Source organism: Acanthochromis polyacanthus, chromosome 9 (assembly GCF_021347895.1).
Source record: "Acanthochromis polyacanthus isolate Apoly-LR-REF ecotype Palm Island chromosome 9, KAUST_Apoly_ChrSc, whole genome shotgun sequence".
Lineage (NCBI taxonomy): Eukaryota > Metazoa > Chordata > Actinopteri > Pomacentridae > Acanthochromis > Acanthochromis polyacanthus.
This window is the reverse complement of record NC_067121.1, coordinates 3,790,830-3,809,002: the sequence shown is the minus strand read 5'-3', so window position 1 is coordinate 3,809,002 and position 18,173 is coordinate 3,790,830. Positions and strand designations below refer to the sequence as shown.

Sequence of the window (18,173 nt, the reverse complement as noted above, 5' to 3'; positions counted from 1 at the left end):
GCAAAAAGAGCTAAAGCAGAAAACAGGTTTTATTCAACATTATGAATCATCATAATTTAAAATATACAAAAAGTAAATAACATCCAAGCAAAACTAGCAAAATCTGACACTTAAATTTTACAAAAGGTGCAACTTATAAACGATTTACAGATTTGAGTGCGTTTTAAAAATCATTTCCTGTTTTTTTGTGAATGCTTACACGGCTTTTCTGCACTGTCACATCTAGCTAAATGGAATATAGATTTTGCACCAAATCTACAAGTTTCTCTAAAGTTCTGAAAACCAGATCCATTTTTACAATGTGTGACAACAACAACAACAACAATTTAAAAAAAAAAAAAAACAGAATATTTGAATTTACTGGCAGAAAATGGTTCAGGTTTTAAAGACATAACGTGATGCTGACGGTCTTTTAGGAGATTTCTAAACCTAAAAAGCAAAACTGCAGCAAAATACTGAAAACTGAGGTGTTTTTGTGCCAAATCTACAAGTTTAAGATAAGTTATAAAAGTCTGAATTCAAAACTTTAGATTTTGTTTCAGAATGTTTTTGCTGAATGAGGCTGACATTAATAAAAAAGAAACTGTCACTTTTTAAAGGCTCAAAACAGCAAAAACTGAATCAAAATACCAAATTTTTGCTCCAAATCAAGAGAATTTACTGAGAAACATAAAATCAGGCCTCAAAACTTTGGTTTTCATTGAGGCTTTTTAACCACTTTTACAGTCTATGACAACAACAACAACAACAAAAAACCTGAATATTTGAATTTATTGGCAGCAAACTGGGAGGTTTTAAAGATCTATAGGGAAATTTACTACCTGATGAGCAAAAACTGAAAAATAAGGCGTTTTTTTTCTCTCTTTGCACCAAATCTAAAAGTTTATCAAAAGTTTCCAAATCAGAGCTCAAACCTCAAGTTTTTGCTTGGGAATCTTAGTGCTGAATGAGACTTTTAATACATTTTTACAATCTTTGACAACAACAAAAATGAATATTTGAATTTATTGGCAGCAAATGGTCGAGTTTTAATAACACGTGACATCAGCTGTCGTTGTAAAGGATTTTACAACCAAAAAAGCAAAAACAATGAATGAAAATACTAAATTTTTGTACCAAATCTGGAATATTTACAGAGAAATATGAAATCAGGCCTTTGGTTTTGGGAATTTTAGTGTTGAACGAGGCTTTAAATCCACTTTTACAGTCTAGGACAACAAGAAAACTGAATATTTTAATGCACTGGCAGCAAATTGGGACATTTTAAAGACACAACATGAGGTAAAAACAACAAAACTAGGATTTTTTTTGCACCAAATCTAAACGTTTTTGGAAAGTTCTGAAAGCTTGCAGTATTTTAAGTGTTGAATGAGGCTCTACATCCACTTCACTGCATATATAGATAATATTTAAATTTAATTGTGAAATATGGAAAATGTCAAAAATAATCAGTAGGAAAAGAAATAATCAGATTTGGGATCTTAAAGTGTCTTTTCTTGTTTTCAGGAACTAAAAACTGGAGGCTTCTTGCTCTGAAATGATGTTCTTCAACACTAAAATTCAGATTTAAATTTCTACAGTAAACTCAAAAAACAGTGATTTTCTGATTCTCAGGACTAAAGCTCAAAATGCTAATCTTTTAAAAAGTTGAACTTTTTAAATCCTGGTTTTATCTCTGGTCTGTCCTGCTAGAATAAACCAGTAAACCCAGTAGTTTACCTGCTAGAATAAACCAGTAAACCCAGTCGTTTACCTGCTAGAATAAACCAGTAAACCCAGTAGTTTACCTGCTAGAATAAACCAGTAAACCCAGTAGTTTACCTGCTAGAATAAACCAGTAAACCCAGTGGTTTACCTCCTAGAATAAACCAGTAAACCCAGTAGTTTACCTCCTAGAATAAACCAGTAAACCCAGTAGTTTACCTGCTAGAATAAACCAGTAAACCCAGTAGTTTACCTGCTAGAATAAACCAGTAAACCCAGTAGTTTACCTAATAGAATAAACCAGTAAACCCAGTGGTTTACCTTCTAGAATAAACCAGTAAACCCAGTAGTTTACCTCCTAGAATAAACCAGTAAACCCAGTAGTTTACCTAATAGAATAAACCAGTAAACCCAGTGGTTTACCTCCTAGAATAAACCAGTAAACCCAGTCATTCAAGTCTTGTGCAGATCAGCTGAGCAGGATTGTGGAACATGTCTTCAACTTGAGCCTGAAGCTGGGGAGAATACCACAGCTGTGGAAGACATCCTCCATGGTACTGGTGCCGAAGATATCGCACCCCAAGGACCTCAACCACTTCAGGCCGGTGGCACTAACATCCCACCTGATGAAGACCCTGGAGTGGCTGGTCCTTTGTCATCTGCGACCCCTGGTGAGCTCATCATTGGACCCGCTGCAGTTTGCCTACCAGCCCGACATCGGGGTTGATGATGCAGTGATCTACCTCCTGCACAGATGTCTCTCTCACCTGGAGAAGACGAAGAGCACTGTGAGAATCATGTTGTATGATTTCTCCAGTGCCCTCAACACCATTAACCCTGCGCTTCTTGGGGACAAGCTGGAGCAGACAGGAGTGGACTCTCACCTCACAATGTGGCTGCTGGATTACCTCACCAACCGGCCACAGTTTGTGAGGGCAGGGGACTGTGTGTCCGACACTGTGGTCTGCTGTATGGGGGCCCACAGGGGACTGTCCTTGCCCCCTTTCTTTTCATCCTCTACACTGCAGACTTCTCCCATCACACCACAAACTGCCATCTTCAGAAGTTCTCTGACGCCTCTGCCATCGTCGGCCTCATCACGGACGGAGATGAGGAGGAGGACAGAGAACTTAACCAGGACTTTGTGGACTGGTGCCTGCTGAACAGCCTCCAGATCAATGCGGTGAAAACCAAAGAACTGGTGGTGGACTTTAGCAGGAACAGACACACTTGTCCTACACCAGTGAACATCCAGGGAACGGACATTGAGATTGTGGACTCCTACAGGTACCTGGGTGTTCACTTAAACAAGAAACTGGACTGGACTACTAACACCAGCGCACTTTACAAGAAAGGTCAGAGCAGACTCCACCTGCTCAGAAAACTGAGGTCCTTCAGGGTGCAGGGAGCCCTTCTGAAGACCTTTTATGACTCTGTGGTAGCATCAGCCATCATGTATGGAGTGGTCTGCTGGAGCAGCAGCATCACGGCTGCAGACAGGAGGAGACTAAACAAACTGGTAAAGAAAGCCAGTTCTGTCCTGGGCTGAACCCTTGATCCTGTGGAGGTGGTGGGAGACAGGAGGATGATGACAAAGCTGTTGTCTATCATGGAGGACACCTCCCACCCCCTGCAGGAAACAGTAAGATCACTGGGCAGCTCCTTCAGTGACAGACTGCTTCACCCGCAGTGTCTAAAGGAGAGATACCGCAGGTCCTTCCTTCCTGCTGCAGTCACACTTTACAATCAAGCTCCCAGTAGTTTCTGTTCACCCATTTACAAAATGTGCAATAGAAAATGCAAATACTGACACTGTGCAATTTTTAAAAATCTTGCTGTAGATACTGTTTCTTTCCTTTTCTTCTTCTGAAGAAAATTTTCATATTCATATATATATATATATATATATGCACTGTGTGCTTTGTGTGTGCTGCAATCTCTCTTTTATTCAATGTCCTATTTGCTGCTGTACACTGGTAATTTCCCCACTGTGGGATTAATAAAGGTTTAATCTAATCTAATCTAATCTAATTTACCTCCTAGAATAAACCAGTAAACCCAGTAGTTTACCTCCTAGAATAAACCAGTAAACCCAGTAGTTTACCTCCTAGAATAAACCAGTAAACCCAGTAGTTTACCTTCTAGAATAAACCAGTAAACCCAGTAGTTTACCTCCTAGAATAAACCAGTAAACCCAGTAGTTTACCTCCTAGAATAAACCAGTAAACCCAGTCATTTACCTCCTAGAATAAACCAGTAAACCCAGTAGTTTACCTGCTAGAATAAACCAGTAAACCCAGTGGTTTACCTCCTAGAATAAACCAGTAAACCCAGTGGTTTACCTCCTAGAATAAACCAGTAAACCCAGTAGTTTACCTCCTAGAATAAACCAGTAAACCCAGTCATTTACCTCCTAGAATAAACCAGTAAACCCAGTAGTTTACCTGCTAGAATAAACCAGTAAACCCAGTGGTTTACCTCCTAGAATAAACCAGTAATGCCAGTCATTTACCTCTTAGAATAAACCAGTAAACCCAGTCATTTACCTGCTGTATCTGGAGCAGCGCCGCATCAACTTGGTCCAGTTTGTCACACAGCGACGCTCAGATAAGGATTAAGCGACGCCTGTTTTCGCTCGTCTGGCAGCAGGTCGGCAGCTCTGCACAAAAAAAACACGAAGCTGCAGCAGGACTCTGATCCTTCACCTGATCCACTACAAGAAATGTCACACTTCAGACAGGAGCTCAGCTTTGACAAAAGCCTCCTCATCACTGAACAAGGAGGATTTGAAGCTGAAGAACTGTAAATGAAATAGTTAAACTTTATTTTTACACTGTTTAATGACACACAAAGAGACACCACTGTGACATCTGGTCTGCATGTTTGGGTGTACTGGGCATGCTGGACATATGAATGAGTTTAATAATACTGTATGTCCAGAATTTCTGGATGTTACTGAACTAAATGAACCAATGAAAAGAGAACGTTTACAGGTTTGTGAGACAAAATGGAATTCTGTGTGATCTCAGGAACTAAGACTGGTGGAAGATGGTACAAGATGGTTTGTCAAAACAACAGGAAATAGTTTTTACTGGGTGAAACTCAGTTCTGCACATACTCTTTTAAGGTTTAAAGGTTGTCCCTGCAAAAACTTTAAAGTTAGAGTTCTTTTTTACTATTATACAGGGTGTCCCTAAAGTCGGGAAGCAGAAAATCTCATGAACTAGATTGTTTTTGCCTCCACATATGGTTTTTTTAAAAGAGGAAAGACTTGAACTGGTACTTCTCTACTTCTCAGTAGAAGTGAAGGATGGACATATGAAAAGATAGGGTTAGGGATAGTAGGGTTAAGGTCAGGGGTTAGGGATAGTATGGTTAAGGGTAGGGGTAGGGGTTAGGGATAGTAAGGTTAAGGTCAGGGGTTAGGGATAGTATGGTTAAGGGTAGGGGTAGGGGTTAGGGATAGTAAGGTTAAGGTCAGGGGTTAGGGATAGTATGGTTAAGGGTAGGGGTAGGGGTTAGGGATAGTAAGGTTAAGGTCAGGGGTTAGGGATAGTAGGGTTAAGGGTAGGGGTTAGGGATAGTAGGGTTAAGGGTAGGGGTTAGGGATAGTAGGGTTAAGGGTAGGGGTTAGGGATAGTAGGGTTAAGGGTAGGGGTTAGGGATAGTAGGGTTAAGGGTAGGGGTTAGGGATAGTATGGTTAAGGGTAGGGTTTTACAGATAGTAAGGTTAAGGTCAGGGGTTGTGGTTAGTGAAGTGATTGTTGATTCTTGCATGAATTTTAGCCATGATCAAGTCTTTAGTTTCGATTGATTAATTTGATTAATCTGCTATCTTTCCATACATCCATCCTTCTCATCCACTGAGAAGTACCAGTTCAACTCTTTTTGTTCAATAAAGCCATATTTAATGTGTGGAGGCAAAAACAATTATAGTTAATGACTGTTCTGGTGTCCAGACTTTAGAGACACCCTGTAGTTACTTTAAAGTGAGGCCAAAAGTGCACAACCACAATCAACTTGAATTTTATGCTCTAAAAGCTACTTTCAGTTCATGCTTACTTTGAATTTGTCTTTTAAAATGTTCCGATTGCCTATAAATTTGGTTGTTTCTTTATAGTTTTCATAGTAATATTGGTCAGAATCACTCTTCAGCCTGGCTCAGAGAGCAGGACACTTTTTACAGTGGGGCTAAATGGCCAAAATAAGCCGCTGCAGCGACATACGAGCCGTGGGGAAGATCAGTGAATAAGAGGAGTGAATGCAAGTCTTTAATGACGGGGGATCGGTGGGCACTTTGGCCGCCTTGGCATTCACATCCAGACACATTCAGGCACATTCAGGCACATTGAGGCACATTGAGGCACACAGCAGTAATTGGCAGCAGAGGAAACAGGGCTGCAGAGGCCCTGGGAACAGAACCGAGGCCTCCAGGGAACAGATACACCGACTTTAAGCAAATAATTACAACGAGAGGGAAATTACACGAACTAATGAGTGAAAAATGAAGAGACACTGATATACACTCCCTCTGCGAGCCTTCAGTCTCATGTTCATTAAGAAGGACATGGAAAAACAGGATTTACATGACGGTGGGAAGAGGTTGTAAAAAAAGGAAGGACAGAAAGATGAGCAACGTAAAATAAAGGTTCAGTCAGGTTTGATGGAAATGTATGGACTGATGGGAAAAAACGTTGGTTAGTTTCTACAGTTTCATTAGAAAAATTGACCAGGATGAAACAAAACAACCACAAAGAGACACAAAAAAATCACAAATAGACACAAAACATCTACAGAGACACAAAACAACCACAAAGAGATACAAAACAACCACAAAGAGATACAAAACAACCACAAAGAGACACAAAATAACCACAAAGAGACACATAACAACCACAAAGAGACACAAAGAGACACAAAACAACCCAAGGAGACACAAAATGATTACAAAAAAACACAAAACAAGTACAAAGTCACACAAAACAAAGACTGAGAAGAAATATAATGACTACAAAACTGCAATACAACAAAAAATAATATAAAAACCACAAAGACATAAAACAAGTATGAAGAGACACATCTACAAAGGAAGTAAAAATTACATCAAAATGTCAAACCAGTTATGAAGTGACACAAAACCACCAAAAAATGAACACAATTTGACTAACTATGGACATAAAACGATCACAAAGAAACACAAAATGACCACAAAACAAAAAGAGACATGACAAATAACAAGGCGATGCAAAATATCTGCAACTAATCTGTGCGAACACTTTGGTTTATTTAATTTTTTTGGACATTTGAGGTTTGAAATTGAGACACAATGGACACGCAACCATTTTCAGTTCAATACTTTATTAATAACTGGTGCAATTGAAAAGACAAAAATAAAAAAATCAAGTAAGAATACATTTGCATATTATATCATCGAAACCAAATATTCAAAGTGGTCTAATACAGAATAGAAATGGCGAGTTTGTTTTATTTTGTCAAACTGGAATGAGAAAAATGATGCACAGCTCTGAAGGCCACTAGTGTAAAGTTGTCCAAACTTCCCTTAAATGAAACTTAAGAACAACAAAACTGTTTCTGACCCAAAAAAGCTGCTGCCGGGCGACAAACACGAAGCTGGATGTGATATCTGTGGAGAGATGTTTGGCTTTAGTGGTCGTTTGTTTTGTTTACCCCTCCTTCAGTCTGCAGGTTCAGTTTCTATCACAGCATCAGGACAGATTGGACAGGTCTTCGGCACTTTTCAAGTAGATTCTGGCAGTTAGGAGAAAACCGAACTGAATATTTAAGATTCTGTTAAAGAAGTAAGAAGTCATGATTCAAAATTCCAAATGGTAGCTAAGGCGTCGTTAGACTGTGGGACGTGAAAGGTGCTCAGTGAATCAAAGAAGTTTCCCAGATATTCAGCTCACAAGCATCCTGGACGCATGAACAGGTTTAAATAAAGTACTAATGCTGTACGTCCAGACTTTCTCACTAAGTGTGTGATTTCAGGAACTCCGGCAGGTGGAAGATGGTAGAAACATAAAACAACCCCTGAGTCGACCCTTTCAGTCTTTTGGTTTCCCCTATGTTGTCATCAATTATTTTAGGGTTTAAAGGTTGTCCCTGCAAAAACTTAAAGTCAAAGTTCTTTTTCTTGATGTTACGGAACCAAAATGAACCAACAAAAAGAAGACTTTTACTGGAGCTTGGGCAGGTGGAAGATGGTAGAAACGTAGAACAACCCCTAATGAGAAAACCGGACTGAAACTTTAAGATTCTGTTAAAGAAGTAAGAAGCCGTGATAAAAAAAAACCAAACCAAATGCTAACTATGATAAGTAAATAACATTAAGGTGTCTTTAGATTGTGAGACATGAAAGGTGCTCAGTGGATCGAAGAACTTTCCCAGATGGTCTACATTTTTGGGCACACTGGGCATGCTCAGTAGCATCTTTCTCGGATGGACAAACCTGGACGCATGAACGAGTTTAAATAAAGCAAATATTGTACGTCCAGACAGAACTTGGGCTGGTGGAAGATGGTAGAAACATAAAACAACCCCTTAGTCGACCCTTTCAGTCTTTTGGTTTCCTCTACGTTGTTTGATCCAAAAACATCAACTCAGAGTTTGCCAAAATAACAGGAAATGTATTTATCAGGTAAAACTCCAGTTCTAGAATGCAGAAAATAGTAAATATTATTCTTTTATTGTTTAAAGGTTGTCCCTGCAAAGACTTTAAAGTCAAAAGTTCTTTTTTTTGTTGATCCTACTGAACCAAATGAACCAATAAAAATAGGACTTCTACAGGTTTGTGAGACAAGTCGTAGTACTGGGTGATTTCAGGAACTTGGGCAGGTAGAAGATTGTATAAACGTAACACAACCCCTTAGTCCAGCCTTTCAGCCTTTTGGTTTTCACGATGTCAATCCAAGAACATCAGCTACATGAAGATCAAGATTCCTATGAGTTCGTAGAGTGGAAAACCGGTTGTTTTCAGAATTTTACTCCTAAGTTTCTGATTAAATCTAAATTGTGCAGCAGTTTTATTTTGTATGTGTTGAAAATGTGCCCGAGACCATTGTTGATATCTAACAAACAGGCAAGTCAAATGGAAAGCTCTGTAAATGCACAGGGAAACATTAGAAAGGACTGATTCTTCACTATGTACTGTTCTTGCCTCCACCATTGAAGCATAACACCATAAACTTCTTTACTCCTTTTAACCTGAAGGTCATAAAACGTTTTCTGGATGCATAAAACAAACCAGAAGAACAAACCCAACATGTTGTGGTGCTAAACTCTGGCAGCAGTGGCTACTTTAAATCTAAATCAAGTGTTTCTAACCATTAAAAACCAACGGTGGAGACAGAACTAGAGTAAAAGACGTTCTGGGTTTTTATAAATATGGCCTGTTAATTGTCTTCACCTTGATGACTTGTAGAGCTTGCTTTGCTACAAAATGTGAAGTATTTATATAAAAAGATGAGATCTAAATGAGAATCTAAGAACAGTCTGTCCAGTAAACCAGACAGTCTAAAACATGGATTCTGGATTGAGGGGTGACGGCAGTATGAGCAGGAGTTTAACTGAAAAACCTGTGTAAACACTTTAACACTCACCCCCTTTTCTGAAAAATACTAAGTTTGGAAGCATTTTGTGTTCTGCAGCACATAGTGAGTGCTTCCATGAAGACAGAATAGTCGTGTGTGTTCTTTAAATCGTGAGGTTTTGTGCTTTCAGTCGATGTACGGTTTGTTTTTTCTCTTTCTTTCGGTTTAAATTGAAGCTACTTGCAAACATTTCTGGAAATATTGTGCTTACCCAGATGAGAGTTCGGAGTGGAAAAGCTTCATATGCACTGAAATCTGCAAGAGTTTTAATAATGCAAAGTTCTCATCAGGCAAACAGGAAGAAACTTCGGAGCTTGCAGATTTCGGCGCGCCTCCTTTTGCTTTGTTGGTGCTTTTTAAGTCCTGCAGACAGAGACTTTACAGCCGCCGCTTCCTGCTTCAGGATGGGAGCAGATTAAAGGCAGCCGTCCTCACAGATATCACCGACAGCTCCGTGCAGCGCTTCGGCAGCCGTAGCGAGAAAAGCGTGACCGAAACCGAAAGAGTAAACATCGAAAAGAAGGGTACTGTAAAAGGCCAAGGCACAAATAATTCGTAGCAATCAAAATGTCCGTAAAATTACAGGTTATGTAGAATGTGCCGGTCAGTGCATTGCTTGGTCTGCAGTTACAATGAGAACAGCCAACAGAACAAATCACAGCAAGCACTACTGCCCTCTGGACCACATGGACGCCGTAAAGTGCTCCTTTTCAATCAGGATCGATCACGCACAAGAGAAACTGAACGACAAACAAACAGCTGTGGGTGTTTCAGGTACAGACATGCTTCAGATTATGGCTTCAAGAGACGAGAAAGATTCAGATTCAAGCCGTGAAGTGCTCAGGAGCTGACATGTGGTCGTATGTTTTTCATATTCCTGCAGGATTACAATGTGTGAGTGGCTGCTACACAAGTTAAACCAATTTTGTCCCTATAAAGCGTCACAATACTGATTCCAGAGGTGAGTCCAACAAAACTGTGAATGCAACACAGTTTGGAGTTGTGTTTTTTAAAGAAACTGCCGAAAAATTGGACATTTAAAGACCTTTGGCGGCTGAAACCAAATCATTGAGTGCAAATATCGAAGAACTGGGTTGGTGCAAGACCAGAAAAATGTCAAAATCATTGGAGAATGTGACACTTTAGTTAAAAAAAGGACCAACAAACAACCCAACTAAATACTAAAAGGTATAATAATGTTCAAAATCACAATCAAACCCATTATTTCACCTGTTTGTGGACACAGCAGATGCTTTGTTTTGGAGAATTGTAGTGGGAAAATAAAAAACTGATTGTCAAATAAACAGACAAAGGGTTGATTCCAACAAAATGAAGCCTCATTTCTGTGCTACAGAAGACCAAACAAACACCTGTGCAGGTACAGTTTTCTGATTTTGTGAAAGACATGACTCAGACTGAATGTGCATGTCCATTAAAATCACTGAACCTGACTCAGAAAACATCATCACATGAGCTTTATCCATTCTTTAACCTGGTCAGTGGGACTAATGGTGGGTTTTGATTTACAACCCTTAATGGGAAACAATCATAATAAGGAACCGATTCCACAAAATAAGAAGAGAAAGACAAAAATACCAGGACAGTAAATGATTAAATCCTCCAGTGAGCGGATTGAAACCTCTTCAACAAGCCTCAGGGTGCTAAATAAAGAAATACGAGATGAAACGTTGAGAATGAGCCGCTCAAAAATCATGTCAAGTAGGAATCAGATCAACTAAACGGCTTTTTTAAAGTTTGATTTGTCAGAACACCGAATGGTCTTCAACTGAAAATCTCTTCAGCTTTGAAGTTTTTCAGCTGGTTGTAGATTTTAAAATCTTTGAAAAATGGTTCCAGACATTCTAAACTTACAGCGACGTAATATTTCCACATTATTGTAACTAAAATACTCAAATGCATTTTTGCTGCCTGGATACAACATGAAACTTCTGAATTTCCTCAACTTCTTTTGAAAAGTTTTGTCTGAAGTTGGGTTTTTAAAACTACTGGCAGCCATAGAGGACAACAACCGTCAATAAACCGCCAGCGCTGAACCAAACTAGCAGTCAGACTTCACTATTTTTTCTTCAGAACTACAGAATAATTTGGATTAACTACAAACGCAGTTCAGAAGTGAATCTTAGGTTGATTTTCAGTAACTCCTAAAAAGCCAAAAAGTCAGACTGATTCCATTTTTCTTTCTTAAAACTGGTAAACACACAGTTAAAACCTCTTGTTTTCCTCTTAAAAGCTTCTTTGCATCAAACAAATATTGTAATTTAGTCAGTTTACCGTCTGTTTGTGTTGGAGAGGTTTCAGAAAAAGGCGTCACTGGAGAAAGTTTGGGAAATAAAACAACACTGGAATAGAGCTGCAACGATCAATCGATTAGTTGAACACAACTTTAATGACTGATTGATCGATTGGAGAAGGCTTTTTTTTAAAAAAAAGTCTAAATTCTCTGTTTGCATCTTCTTAAATGTGAGTATTTTCCAGTTTCTTTCCTTCTTAGTGGCAATGAACTGAATATCTGTGGACAAAACAAGGACTTGATCAACGTTTTTCACCATCAACTAATTCACTAATTGAGAAAATAATCATTAGTTGCAGCTCTATGTTGGAATAACGTTTGGCCACAAACCTTCACCAGTAAACAAAACGGCATCATGTTCAAACAAAACCCACAAAATGTCACAAAACTCATGAAATTAAGTTTAGAAATACTCTTCTTTGTAAGAAGTTTTTCTAGTTGTTCATCACACTCATCTTAACAAGTCACCAAATGTTGTCTTAAATTAGACCCTCCAGAAAAACGCGGGCTAAAATCCTTGATTATGTGAATAAATATGCAGGGTTTTTATGCCATTATATGTGGGGAAATTGCGGAAAGTTGCAAAGTATGCGAAAAGTTGTGAAGTATGCAAAAATATGCGTGATTCACCTGCCGTCTGGCTGCGGAGTGATGAGTCCTCTAATCAGACACTGGGACTGCTGCAGGTTACTGGACTGACAGCCTGTGCTCTGGGAGGGGGAGAAGCTCACAGCAGCACCTGCTGCTGGTTGAAAACAGTAACTGCAGAATGATCCAAGTTTTCCTGTCAGTCTCCAAAACGGCAGAAAAAGTCGCTAGATTTGTCGCTAGTCGCTTTTGACGCTTTGGAAAGTCCCTAGATTTAGTGAGAAAGTCGTTAAGTTGGCAACACTGGTGCCGCGCTCCACATCAGCTCGTGCTTCTAGTGTGTGTGTGAATGAACTGATGACGTCAGGCCGGGCGTCACATAAAAACTCACAACTCCATTTATATTGGTTATAGTTTTCTCATTTTATGTGGAAATTGTGAAATCAAGGGGGACCTGCATATTTCTCTTTTTTTCGTGGAAATGTGAGATTCTTGCGGGAATTATGCGCTGTTTTGCGGGGATTATGCGGCCTTTTGGGAAATAACTGACCCCCGCATAATCAGCGGCATTTTGGTGATTAATGTGGGAATTCATGCGATCGCATAATCGCGTTTTTCTGGAGGGTCTGTTTAATTCTACATATTGGGTACGACTGCAGTTTTTCAGGGATTTAGTTTTATTTGTTTCAGGAAACTCCCATAATAAGAGTGAATTTGGATCAAAACCAGGTGAAATAATCCAGAAATGAAGGAAAATGAGTTTTATGGCTAAGTAACAGACAGAATGACTTGTTAAAATAAAGCTGTGTTCAGTGGATTCATCAATGGAGGTTTCATCTTTTTTCTTCTTCTGAGTTCCTGAGAAGAACAACTTCTGTTTTTTACTGAAATAAATCTGAAAATATTCCCATTTATTCTTTAACTGCTTCTGTTTTGTGTTCGCAGTGAACTTCAGTGTCTTGGAAGACCTTTTTTTTCTGTTTAAATTTACAAAACGATAAGGTTTTTAACAGTAATTTGCCATTTCACTATAAATATGCTGTTATATACTGTGGTTGTTTCCAGTGATAGTCTTAAACCATGCCGGTAAATTTAGAAAGGAAGCGGTATAAGCTTGGAATTTTGAATTTGGAAGCAAAGTGAGTAAATGTGGAACTTGATGTGAAAGGCAACAGAAACACTGGTGTTTAAACGAACTCGAACCGAACAAGAACACCGACTGAGAACAAAAACATCTAAACAAACAAAGACGTGAAAACCTCACAAACTTTACATTTCTGTGCAGCTGAAATCAGGTCAATGAGCCAAAAGCACCACGAAAGCTACGAAACGGCTATTTTTTTTTTTACAAAAGCAAAACCACGCTGGTTTGAAAACAAGGAAATAACTAAATGAATGAATAAATAAATGAATAGATAAGACGACGCACCACAGAAAGAAACGGAGCTCACATTCGTAGATCGTGTGGTTTGTGTTTGGTGACGTGAAGTGAAACACTAAATAGAGAATGATGGAGTCATTCTGAGTGATGCTTCTTGCTTCAGAGGCACAATGAATGGACGTCTACAGGGATATATCATCGGTTTATCTACATGTGGTGCTGCCATCGCAACATCGTTTGTCTTTATAATTCAATGGCTTCCAGGAGCAGAAGGTAAATAACTGGAATACGATAAGATAAATAGATAATAATCGTAATAATAAGGGTTTGGTTCACCTCGTTGGTTTTTACAGACGGTCACTGCCACACCAGGCTTCAATGTGAGCTAAAAACAGAATGGTGGCGCTCGTTTCAACCGTCTGGGAGCACCAGGTGGGTGGAGTTGGTCACTAAACCTGCAGTGTCCAGGGGGATTGGTTGAGTAACATGTTCTCATTTGACTAAATGCTCATTGGTCGAGCAATTTCCATGATTAATCCGTCATTTTGGTTACAAATGCTGAAAAACCACAACTAGGAGGAGGTCAGGGTGGATGGATCGGTCAACAAAGGTTTCTTTCAACCGTGACCGCCACTATTCCCTGACCATAAAAGATCATTCTGGCTTATTTCAAGCTGTATTTCCCATTATAAAACATATGAAGTGCTTTTTAATCTTGTTTCACTTTATTGTTCATTCCGTCAGGTCGGGAGGCTGCAGTTTCCAGGTCGACTGGTTGGTTAGTATGTTGTCATTGGTTGGACAATCTGCAGTGCTGCTTTCAGGAAGAGAAATGCACTACATTGTTCTGTTTCCAGGGTTAATCTATTATTTTTGGGGTGGGATGTGACGTTCAAGTAAAGCACAATGCTACAAATACACAACATCTGTGCAAGGAGGAGGCTGGGGTGGATGGATGGGTCAGCATAGGCTTCCTTCAGCCATGACCGTCATCATTCACCAGTTTTAAAAGGTAATTATACATCATTTTCAGCCATCTTTATTCTCATTAATGAACTGAAAGCACCAATACATCCAGTGTCAACTTTGCAGACAATGCATTAATGTTTGATCAACACGTCTTATTGCACATTATCCCGTCTAAACTACACAAGGTTGCAGTTAAATTCCAGTTTATTTCGACATATTTCTCCCTGATGAAGCCTGGTGTGGAAACCCGTCTGCAAACTTCAACCCGTAGGTGCTTGAACATGCTATAACTGTGTGATAATAATCAGAATTATAATAATTCTCATGTGTAGATATAGTTGGTTGTCAGATATTACATTCAGTATCAGTGTCGCCCTAAATCTAAGGTAGAAAAAAGCAGCTTAGGCTTAAATGTGATCGTCTGTAAAGCTTTTTTATTTGCAGTATGTGGTCATTTGTGGCTTTGTTGTGTTTCATTTTTAATAATATGTTTCACCGGAAACCTTCAGTCGCTCGCCAACGTGTCTTCCCAGTTTGTCAAACTGGACACTCGATATACATCAGATTTAAAGTTGCTTTAATGAAAACTAAAATATTAACTAGCATAAAGATGTGTTGTTGGACAACTGTAAAGGTTTTTTGTAAATTTAAGGCTGGATTATGTTTAGAAGTGGAGGCCTACAGCAGACTTTGATGACCTCACTGACTGAGACGAGTAATTTGTGGCTAAATTCCCTTAATTTCTCTGCTTCATTAGCATTTTAATTACCTTTATTCTTAAATCAGTTTGCTGCCAATTAACTGGACAGGTCTGTTGAAACATAATCATTTTAATTGCACAGTTCTTTTTAGTTTTTTGGGGAAAAAAGACTGAATTTCACTTTTTATGGAGTAGAAAGCAGCAGAATTGAAATTGAAAAAATAAAAAATGAAGCTCCGTAGAGTTGGTTACCTCTGCTGGAGAGTAGAAATCACATAAATGCTTGTATTTGCTATTTGATTTTATATTTAAGAACATTTTTACAAGTTTAAAATACACCTAAATACAGATTTTTTATGGTTCCACTGAGCTGCTGCAGAACATCTGTTTGTGTAGATCCTCAGTCATCAGCTGATCCTCAGAGCTTCAGTAGGAGACAACCAGGCTTCTTCTTCTGTAAAACCATTATCAGGTATTTATAATGCAGTCCTGAGGTTCCTCCCTGGGCAGTTTTATCACCACAAACACTTGGAGCCGTGTGGTTCAGGGGTTCTAACTAAGGGAACCTCTTGGATCAGCGGTGGAATGTCTACGAAAGAAACCTAGTCGTCTTCTACTGATTAGGTAAGGATTAGCACGATAAAATGTGTGGAATTAAACGTAAAATGACAGCAAAAAATGAAAGAAAAACCTAAAATATAGGTTAAAAACTGTTCCAGTACCAACACTTGCGAGTTAATATGTGATGGATTTCTGGTATTTGTAATAATTAATGAAGAATTCTGTCAAGCTTACAGATAAAAACAAAGTTTGTGGGAATAAATATGAACCAATCGGAAGGGATTGAGAAGATTAATATTATAATGAAGACAATAAAATGAAGTATGCAGGTCAGTTAACTGTATATTCAGAATTCAAGTTGGATATAATTGTGCACATTATAGTTATTATCCTTTTAAACTGGAATTTATGCAATATTTTTCACCCGAAACCCCATCAAGAATAATGGATTTACAGCATGACAACCATCTGTGGCGTTTATGTAAAAGCTAGCATAGATTCACTGGTTTGTTTAGGTGCATCAAATACATGTTCAGCAAACTGTTTTCCCTCAAGTGTAGGTACTGGGACAAACCCGTCCTGCTTAATTTAACGCTGATGTCTTGTTAGTTCTTAACTTCAGCCACTATTTTCTGTGAATGTCTGTAAACTGTGAGTTCTTTTCAAGCGATGCTCAGCAGTCGGTCTATATCCCTGAATTCATGTGCCAACAAAGCAGCAGAGATTTAGTGTTTCGAATTTTTCACCATTTTTCTTTTTCAAGTGGAGAGTCTGAATGCATAAAGTGGTGACGTAAAAGAGCACAGTGGTGTGAAAACGAAACGACGAGAGCCGAAACGACGAGAGCCGACACTCCGACGACGAAAACGGTGAAACACGACCGCCAGAGACTAACCAGTGTTTTGTTCCCCAAATCCCTCCTTCTCTGTCGCATTCACACAAACACACACTCAGCAAACAACACAAAGAGACAGGAGACTTTTGGTTCCAGTATCAGCCTCTAACGTCACCCCTAGAATGGTGCATCGTCATGCAAACCATGCAAGAAACAATGGAAATGTATTCATATAAAAAAATAAGTGTTACAAAATGGCATAGCAAGTATATGTATCCATTCAATCTCTTTTTCTGTTTCCTGATATCCTGAACTTTGCAGTGTCTACACTAAAAATCGCATGCGTCACATGCAGTGCGGTTGGCTTTGCAGCGATAAAGCTTTGGGTGTATATAGTATGTATATTCATGTTCTTTTTTATGTCAGCTAAGTTTCTGCGAAGAGTGCGCTGTACAGAGTTTTACTTTACAAACGGTCTGCTTTCCCTTTTTTCTGGGCAGTCTCAGTGCCATGGCTCTGTCTGGACCGCCGTCGGTTGATGAGACCCCCGAAGGTCGGAGACCTCCCTTGTGACCTTGCAGCATCGAGGCGGATCAGAGTCGCCCTTCCCCCCAAAGGTTCGGTCCGGAGGTTTGGCTTTGACCCAGTGATTTGGGTTTAGAGGCATGGGTTGGATTTAAGGTCTGAGTCGTGGATTTAACAGACGAACACGCTTCCTCTCAAGGCGGCGTGTTCCAGATGGCGTCCCCGAATCCCTCCCCGGTGGAGGAGAGCGGCAGCGGCCCCCCGCTGGGTGTGAAGGGGTCCGTGTCCGTGTCCGTCTCGCCCTCCGCCAGGTAGCTCGGCCGGGGTCTCGTCCAGCTGGCGTCCCCGGTCGCCATCCCGGCCCCCATCGACAGGCCGCCCCCTTCCTCGCCCTCCCGCTCCCCGGAGATGCTGAAGCCGCTGGGCGAGCGCTCCAGCTCCTCGTGGTTCACCGACAGCATGGAGAGCGGCGAGTCGGCCCCCCGCCCCCCTGTGGTCCTGCCCAGCCCCACCGACAGATCCTGCAGTGAGCTGATGGGCAGCACTGTGGGACGTTCGGTGTAGGTGGGGATGGCGCCTGGAGCTTGGTGGAGGCGAGACGGCGGCGGTTGATCCGGAGGTACCGGGACTCCTCCGGCCAGCCCAGGACCCTCCCTGCCTCCCCGTCCTCTGCCATAAAATGGGTTGCCCTTGCTGACAGGCACCTGGAACGACAAGTGTGGGAACGCCTCGGCGTAGTTGAAGAAAACCCGTCGGATCCCACCGTTCCCCGTAGGATCGCAGGTCTCCAGGGTCATCTGGGCGCCGCCGGTGGAGTCCACCTGCAGGTGCTCAGTGTGCTGGATGTGCATGTCCACCAGGAAGTCCAACTTCTTCTCCATGTCCTCCACCTGAGATGAATTGTTTGAAAACAGCAACACTTGAACTTGAATTTTTTTAGGATAGAGACAAATTTGGTGAGTGCAGCTAGGGAGTGATACAGTTCAGTT

General features: G+C 40.3%; 1 protein-coding gene across 1 annotated transcript in view; it reads right to left on the bottom strand.

Moving 5' to 3' along the window:
- Window positions 1-7,043: 7,043 nt before the first annotated feature.
- The window catches only part of kcnq3 (potassium voltage-gated channel, KQT-like subfamily, member 3), a 133,153-nt gene continuing 122,023 nt past the window's right edge, over window positions 7,044-18,173 (bottom strand). The window contains exon 16 of the mRNA XM_051953914.1: window positions 7,044-18,074. Within this exon, the coding sequence (XP_051809874.1) occupies window positions 17,379-18,074 (696 nt within the window). The 3' untranslated portion in view covers window positions 7,044-17,378. The remainder of the gene's footprint in view (window positions 18,075-18,173) is intronic.